Below are 8,731 nucleotides of genomic sequence, written 5' to 3'. Positions count from 1 at the left end.
ATATATATATATATATATATTTGATATATATATATATATATATAAGGGTTGAGTTTCAATTACACTTGGTGTAACTCTAAGCAATGTTACACCACTCAATATTTTTTAATTGGATACAAATATTGACAAATCTACCGTTAGATTACATTATCTTCATATATTCTTCATACTTGCAAAATTTTGAGGTGATCAAAGATTAATAGTCATATCATCAATCAATTGTTAAGATTCAAATTTTTGTAGTTTAAAATAATGCATTAAAAATGAGTTTATAGATCAAATGGTAAATAGCATCCGATTGATATGAAAATTGACATGCATATTAACAACAAATAAAACATATAATTCAACAGTTGGATTTTCAAAATATTAATTCAATAACAAGTTATTGAGTTGTGTAACATTGCCTAGAATTACATCAGATATAACTTGAACCTAAAAATTGGAAATGAAGGAAAATTATTTGTAGGGAAAACTAAAAACAACTTAGAGGCAAGGGTCAAATAGATATTTAGAAATGAATAAGAGTATGAGATTCAAAAAAAAGGAGCTAAAAAGTTCTTGTTTAGCTCTCATCAATTACATTTTTTTTTTGTTATAACAAAAGAATTTGAACTTGAGATGTCTCCATCGAAAACAACAAAAGGTACCAGTTGAGCTACAAAACTTTTGACATATATAGGATACTTGGTTACAAGGAATTGAGAATATTCTTGACAATGACAGCTGGTGAGGGAAATCTCATCCCTAGGATATTTTGACTCTTCCATAAAGGTTACCACAACTGAATATACAATATAATAAACTCCTATAACAAGGTTCAATGGGCTTTAGCGTATAATGCAGTAATGAGAGGTCAGCAATTTTGATAATAGTTTTTTGAACGTCTCCAACAACGAACTTAGCAAGGCGGTATGGCTTGCAAGTCACCAAAATAATTTGAAAACAAATAAGAACTTTATATTTTGAGCAAGAATATGCCAAAGAACAAATGTCAAGAAATAACCTAATCAGCTCCAGCTTGCAAACGTTTTTAAGTTATGCGACTCAAACTAAAAAACAAGAAGCATATCACAACGTATTCAGTTCTGATAAGCATAGATAATATAGCCCTCACTAACTTAAATCCCTAGAAGAATGAATCAATAGGCTAGTGTCACTCATTTTATTAGGTTATGTTCACCAAATGGTATAGTCTGTTGCAAAACTTGGGAAGGGCAAAATAAATCACAAATGAGTTGAAGCCAAAATCAGGTATATCAAACTGCTCAAATGATATAATTCTTTAGGCACTCTATATAATAAGTTTGACCAATTCTAAACTATCTTGTAGATTCTCAATAAGAACCAATTAAACCAAGTGTACTATACATCAGGCAGAAAATTGCTGCTTCTCCAAATCAGTTTTCATAGTCTTAAATGTAAGATTAATCTATATGACCACCCCCTTCCAAATTTATTCGCAATGCAGATAATCTTATAAAATAATGAAATCACCAACAAAAACTTGTCACAACAAACTTCATCTTTATTACAACTATTATCTACACAGAAACCCAAACTCGTGTGAAACAACTGTTCACGATATAGGAGATTATAGTCAACAGAAATTCTATTCTGAAGCGGCACATAAAAGCACTAGAATGTGGTCAAAATCACCATTTCTACACTCATAAGCTAGGAAAACAGTATAGCTTCAATCCCGTTATCTCTAGCAAATTATCCAGCAGGCAGCTTCATACATACCTAATGAAAGAACAACATCAATAACAGGCTCTTGAAGATTTTGATCATCAGGCTTTTTTCACTTAGAAAGGAACCCAACATCACAGTTTAGATAGCTGCAGAACTTTACATTTCAAGTGCAAAGTATATAGAAAATTCAGAAAGTGGCACCCAAATATCACACTCCCAAGGAATCTGTATCTAAAGAATTTCTTTTTTTCTCTTTTTTTCCTTGTGGGTTCAGGGTAGTAAAAGAAAACCCCATTTGAAGTCTTTTCATTCTATCAACTTGAACTTTAATTTTCTGTGGCAAGCAACTGTTGGAAATTTGATGAAAATACAATCATATGTACCTATGGTGAGTGACTTTTATCTTTAATTATTCTTCCCCAATTTATTATTTAGGAACACCACTGCTTACACAAGGTGATATTATTGTAATTGTGATATTTTAGCCTTGTTGGTGAGGCAGAAAACATTATCATAAGAAGTCAACAAAATAGTCCCTTGAGGCGCATGTAACTGTTTTATATTTGTTTTAGTTTTAGAAGTGGCAAGATGGCAAAAAGTGTAAAGTGCCACAAGCCGCCTCTACAGCACCCACCCCCCCCCCCCCCCCCAACACAAAAAATAAAAAATCCATTCTTTTTTATATTCTTTGGTGGGGGAAGGTGGTCAGTTAACTGAAGCTCCATTTAAAGTATCCAAAAGCATCGTAATCAAAGGCATCATGTAGGTGTGACATACCTTGTTTAAGTGCTTCCACGTAGTCCTAGAGATGCACTGCGCCAATGTCTTTTCTGTGACATAATCTGCTTATACATAAGCTGGTATCAGCAACTATATTTCAGAAAGCAATAAAATCTTCATGTGGAGCACAAAAAATTCAAAACAAAAATAATTTTTGCTAATGTGAGTGTCCAGATCTCTTCAAGTACTTGACTATTCACTTAGGTGTGTTTAGTCCCCCCATCTTACATACACCAACTGTTAACAAGGAGGAATCCCTTGGTGGTGGCCTAAGATACAAGCTAGGAGTTTTAAACCCAGAACATTATGGACCTCATGAGGCCACGGCAACCCTAGACCAATCCATTGAGGTTTAAAAAAACAATAGCACAATTGACAAAGTAAGGAGTTGCTCTAAGAAATTTCATATCAAGAAAATATTTTCTTGAATATTTAAGGTAGGGCTTTAAAGTTTAAAAATTGGCTGACAAAATTCTCAGAGAGAACAAATCTTAAGGAAAGACATGTCATTTTATTCTTGTGGCCAAGTACCTCAACACCCAGCTGAAAACCTGAAACTCTACTGATGATTGATCCTACAATCTCCCACACAAGCTACAGCAGATTATTGCACCTAGATACTGTATACAGATGATTCAATATATAATAGTAGCCTCTTCACATGCGCTACAGGTGTTCAAAGGCTTTTTTTTTTTTTTTTCAATAAAAAACAATTTTCCTAAGTCATACCACAAGTAGATAAAGTTTAAGTATAAAACATGTGTCCAAATTTTATGAAATTTGATTTTTTTTTTTTTTTTTTTCACTTCTAATTACCTTTTTATTCAATCTTTTGTTTGATAATGTAGCTATATTATGTGGGTGTGTGTATCTGGGGTTAGTGAGGGTAGAATTTGGTGGACACTTTTAAATTTCTCAATTTTCCTTTGTGTCGTTAATTTGTCTTATTGTTAAATCACTTTTGATGAATTACTGATTTTGCTAAGGGTATATTTGGTAAACTGTAATAAGCTCTATAATTATAATGTAATAGTTATTCCTATAACTTAACTCTTCAGTAATTTGGTTATATTTTTATTACAACAAATAGTCATTCCTTATGAATAAATATTCTTTAAAAAGAGGAATAACCATTCCCTTCTAGAAGGGTTATAATAGTTATTCCATAGTAAGTGTAGTAATTTTTAAAATTAATATATTTCTAAATAAATAAACTTTCTATATGCATATAACAATTATGAAAATAAAAAATATCAAAAAATAACCAATTTCTCTCTCAAATTTAAAAAATATTATTTTTTAGGAAATATAATTGTATAAGTAAGATATTTCCTAAAATATATCTTAAGTTTTATTTTAATATTACATCTCACAACCAAACTTATGAAAATGTTTAGTTATCCTATTACAACACATTTTATTCCTAGCAAGGATCGAACTAAGAACATCTTGTTTTGATACCATGATAAATAACCAATTCTCCCAAAAGTTTAAGTTATTAGGAAGTGTTGAATTTAATTGTTTAACCATAATTCTAAAACTGTCAATTGAAATTTTATCTTTTTTTCTATCATCTTAATTGGCTTGCCCACAGTTGAAAGGCTAAAAGTAAGGAAAAATTGAATTAGAGTGAAAATAGGAGTGAGGGTATCTTATTGTTAGTGGGTATTGTGTTTTTTGGGCATTTTAAGATATTTTAATTTACTTTTCTATCCTCATTGTTTGATATTTCTATTTAAGTATTTTTAACTACATAATGGGAGAAGTTTTAACCAAACAGAAAAATGGAAACCAAAGAATTTTAGTCTCTTACATAATAAATATTAATGCCACTAATATAGAAGAATCTGACTGTCGGGAATAATAAGCTAGTATTGCCACTCTAACTATTTGATAAAGAAATAGCCATGCAGTGATTAATGAAAGAAAAATTTTACACCATACCTTAGAGGATGGAGGGGGCAAAGAAGCCTGACGAATGGCTTTTCCAGGATCTGTTAACCGCCGAATCTCTCGAAGCTGGCTTGCTATATCCTCCAGAAGTTGCAACTGAAAATTTTCCCTTTCCTTGTTCCCCAAACTAAACTTTAGCTTCTCTCTTCCTTCTTGCACAATCCTTAGTCTTTCATGAAGCATCTCAACTTCATTATCAATTTTTAACCTTTCATAATCAATTGAAGACATTGAATTTCTGCGTAAATCAATTGCAGACATAGAATTCCTCCGTAAATCAGAAACCAAAGTTTTGCTGCGCAAAGGAACTTTTGGAGGCAGTCCACTAGTTAAGTCTGACCTGCTTCTGTTGAAGCCTAGCCCAGTCTCCAACCTACTTAGGGTTAGACTATCATCTATTCTGTGAAGGTTCAAGGAGGCATTCCTTAAAAGCTGTTCAGTCTTATTTACTCTGACTTCATTAGACATACTAGACTCATCATCAATGACATGAACATCATGAATATGAAGCTCTGTATCAGAAACTGCATTATGTGAAACTTTGGTTTCCCGTTTGTTTCTTTTTCAGGCATTTCTGCATAATCAACATTATATGAAGTAACCTTATCTTCATTACGTGATTCAATTGTCGTTGTTGCCAGTCTTTGGGAGAGAATTATATTATCACTTTGCTCCCGTCCTTCCTCAGCTGGATTATTGCTTTCCACATGCAAATTAAATCCCTGAGTACTTGACTGATTTGATTGTGAGCAAGCCTCTTGTGTTTGCAATTCTCTTTGTTGAGTAAGAGAATTCTCATCCATGGAGACCATACCCTTCTCTTGAAACCCATCACAACTTACAAAATCTGGATGCTTGTCAGTACTTGGATGCCTATGACTACAAATGTCTCCTTTTGAAATTTCAGCATCTTCATCCAATTCTGGATATTGCAATTCTTTACCAAAAGCAATAGTACGATTTTGCAAATCAAAAGATTCCTCATCATCTCTAGAACTTCTTCTGTTTTTCACCATTTCCTTCTCATACATGGATGAGCTAATCTGCTGCAGCATTAGCATCGGGTCTTCACTTGAATACAACAAAGATGATATTCCTTGTGTTTTTGTGGCCTCCACACCAGCATCCAATTGATCATTTCCAAATATCATTTGCCTGCAAGCTTCAACTTCCTTCTCTAAAAAGTGTTTTTCCCTTTCTCTCCTCAGTAAGATCTCTTTGAGAATGTTCATTTCCTCAGCATCATAAGCGGATTTTTCTTCTATCAGCCTCTGGTATTGCTTAGCTTCCATTCCAATCAATGCCTTCTCTTCTTGTAGACGCAATATCATAGCCATGGTTTCATCTGCTGCAGTAGCAGCAGCACTTCTCTCTTTCTCAAGTTCAAGGTACAGAGCAGAATGAGCAGTTCGCTCTTCTTCAAGTGCTTGTTCCAAGACTAGGATTGTATTTGTCTCATCACTATTGCTCCTGAACTCTGCAACAGGTAATGCCTCTACATATTTATTTTCATCAACAAATTCATTCAATTCAAAACCATGTAAAACTTTTTTGTCTCCAAATTCAAGAACAAAGTTACTCTGCTTCTTCTAGGAAGCTTCAAGCCCCATTGAGCATCTACTAAGGGCTACATTCTCTATTTCATGTGCAACGTGTGCATCGTGTAAGAAAATTAGTCAATTAGAATGGAAAATGTGGCAACTTCATTTTACTCTAGACGACAAAGATGTTCAGTGATAGATTCATCAAATAGGCTCATTAGAAAATGAAAGTCTTCTTCTTACTTTCATTGGTATAAATTTAGATATAATCTTATGATTAATTAAACAGCATATCGTTTAAAATAGGATGTTTTAAAATGTCACAATAATATATTAACGATCATTTTACTGCATGGGCATCTCCTGCATTCATTAAACAGCATTTGTTATTAAAAAATAAAAACACACAGGTAAATCATAAAACTTGTAGAATCTAGTATTATTGTTTAAAATAAAAATTGATTATGGCATGCACTTTTGACTTCAAGACAAGAGGTTTAGAACTAAAAGAAGAAAAGAAGTAGAATAACAAATATGGACTGAAAACTGAGCTTCAAAGAAAAAAAAAAAAAAAAAAAAAGTAACATATTAACATGAAAGACCATCACCTCCAGAATTAACAGGAACAGAGGTGCCTTCTTCAGTAATCTGAATCCCTATTTTACCAACACTAGAAGGAGTCTGAGTTGCATCCAAAGAAAAAGGCGAAGACTTGCCACAGTCAACAGCCTTTCCTTTGTGCCGGTGGCGAAGAGCAAGTCTCTTCCTCTGAACACCTCCCTTAAAATGAAACCTTCCTTGTTCCCCAGCTGGAGAGGTACCAAACACAGAAGCAGCTTCATTATTATTCCCTTCCACCAGACTTCTTCCCCCAGTAGATGATGCTTCGCCGACATGCCTCTTCTTGTGATTCCTCTTGGGGTGTTCAGGATCAGAATCAGTATCAGCCCATATTGAATTGAAAGGAAATTTGTGCTTCACCAACAACAGAACCGAAGCGGTTTTCTCAGGTGGCCACTCCACTAATGCTTTTTGTCTAATGGGGTCCCCAGGCAGACACAATCCAAACAAACCCAAAAATTTGGAGGCCAAATAAGCAATTGTTGATGCAAATAGCAAGAAAAAGGCTATACCCAGATCAAGAAATGCACCCACTAGTCCACCGAACGTCCAACAATGTATTATTGCATCGCAACTCATTTTCTCTCACTATTATTATTATTATTATTATATAATAACATATATACAATCCCACAAACCAATTTTATTGAACGCTCTCTCTCTCTCTCTCTCACTTCAGTAATCAATTGCACAGAGATATATCTGAAAAACAAACAAACCATTTTCTTTATTTAACAATAAAATTGAAGCTTTGTTTATTTGGTTACTAATAAAGAAAATGAAACTGGAAAGTGTTTTACATAATACTATTTTACTAAGGTGGTATGGGTCATACTCATAATATAATATGAAGTCGAAAAAAATAATTGAAAAAAAGAAAAGAGATGTGACAGAAAAAAAGGAATGAGAAAAAAAAAAAACAAATACCAGTGGCGGTGGAGAAATTGGAAATGGATTGAGGTTGAGGAAGGTGAGATTGATTTTACTCTTCCCACCCTATATCTTCTTCTTCTTCGGTGCTAACAGCCAACTCTCCACGAAAAAAAAAAAAAAAAAAATAGAAAGCTAAGTAAGGTGGCTGATGGGACAAGCACTCAAGTAGTAGTCTGCATGATCAACAGATGGAGGGCCAAGATTAACTAAAAGGGAGTATATAATTTAAAGATGTCCTCCCTAAAGAGGACACACAAAAAAAAAGAAAGGGGAGCACAAGAGAGGAGAGTAATTGGGATCAACTTAGAGCCCAGTGTAATCTGATATGGAGAAAAGCAATAAGAACTACTAACCCTTCAGTTGAGGGCCGAGGATAGGCTTTCACACTTCATATCCGTTTCCTAGTAATTTAACCCCCACATAACCATGTTTAATTGTTGTAATCCTTATTAAGGCCTAGTTCTTACGCCTATTTTCTACAAATTCATTGTATTGAGCCAGTTGGGTTTGAGTTCATTCATCCAAAGAGTAGAAGTGCCCGAGCCCAGTCCCTACAATTAATTTATTCTCTATATTTCTAAAATTCTATATATATTTAGAATATGCTTAAATATTTAGAATATGTTTAATAGTAAAAGTTATATTTTTTTATGTGTTTATAATATTATATTATTTAAATTCTATATTAAATAATCTCTAATTTAGAGGGTCTAATTATAATTATTCATGTAATGAATCTAATTTAATGTAATTAGTTATGATATCTATCTAGTGTGATGTATGGAATACATGACAAGGGTATTTCTATTGATTGGTCATGTCATATAGGCTCGAGTCGGGCATCCAGTTGCTTCGATTTGAATTATCCGGAGGATGCCTTATATCAAAAAGATAGACAATCAAACCTATTTCTCAATTCAATAGAAGCCCAAAGAGATGAATATGGTCCCAAATAATGAGAGAGATGTACAAGGCAAGTCCGATTACGCCTATTCCTAATCCTAAATGGAATGTAATGACGTAGGGATCCATATGTAAAGTTGTATCTATTTAGATACGCTTGAATAACCCTCTCATAATTCGAATGTATATAACCTAACCCTATCCCGGTCTGTCCCATTATGGAATGAACTTAGTTCAAGATCCCTCTTAACCTAACTAGAATATTAGTAGATTTGTTCCACCAAAATGGGAATGGGCTAGGGTTA

General features: G+C 33.5%; 1 protein-coding gene across 1 annotated transcript; it reads right to left on the bottom strand.

Moving 5' to 3' along the window:
• Positions 1-1,455: 1,455 nt before the first annotated feature.
• LOC112022438 (uncharacterized) lies at positions 1,456-7,647 on the bottom strand. The gene is given in 6 exon segments (XM_065777576.1): positions 1,456-1,746; positions 2,473-2,537; positions 4,420-4,896; positions 4,899-5,905; positions 6,578-7,292; positions 7,518-7,647. Coding segments are annotated over 4 exon segments (2,136 nt in total). The 5' UTR covers positions 7,170-7,292; positions 7,518-7,647; the 3' UTR covers positions 1,456-1,746; positions 2,473-2,477.
• Between the last annotated feature and the right edge of the window lie 1,084 nt (positions 7,648-8,731).

This window comes from Quercus suber, unplaced genomic scaffold (genome assembly GCF_002906115.3).
Source record: "Quercus suber isolate HL8 unplaced genomic scaffold, Cork oak 2.0 scaffold_159, whole genome shotgun sequence".
Taxonomy (NCBI): Eukaryota; Viridiplantae; Streptophyta; class Magnoliopsida; order Fagales; family Fagaceae; genus Quercus; species Quercus suber.
This window is presented reverse-complemented; position numbering and strand designations above follow the sequence as displayed.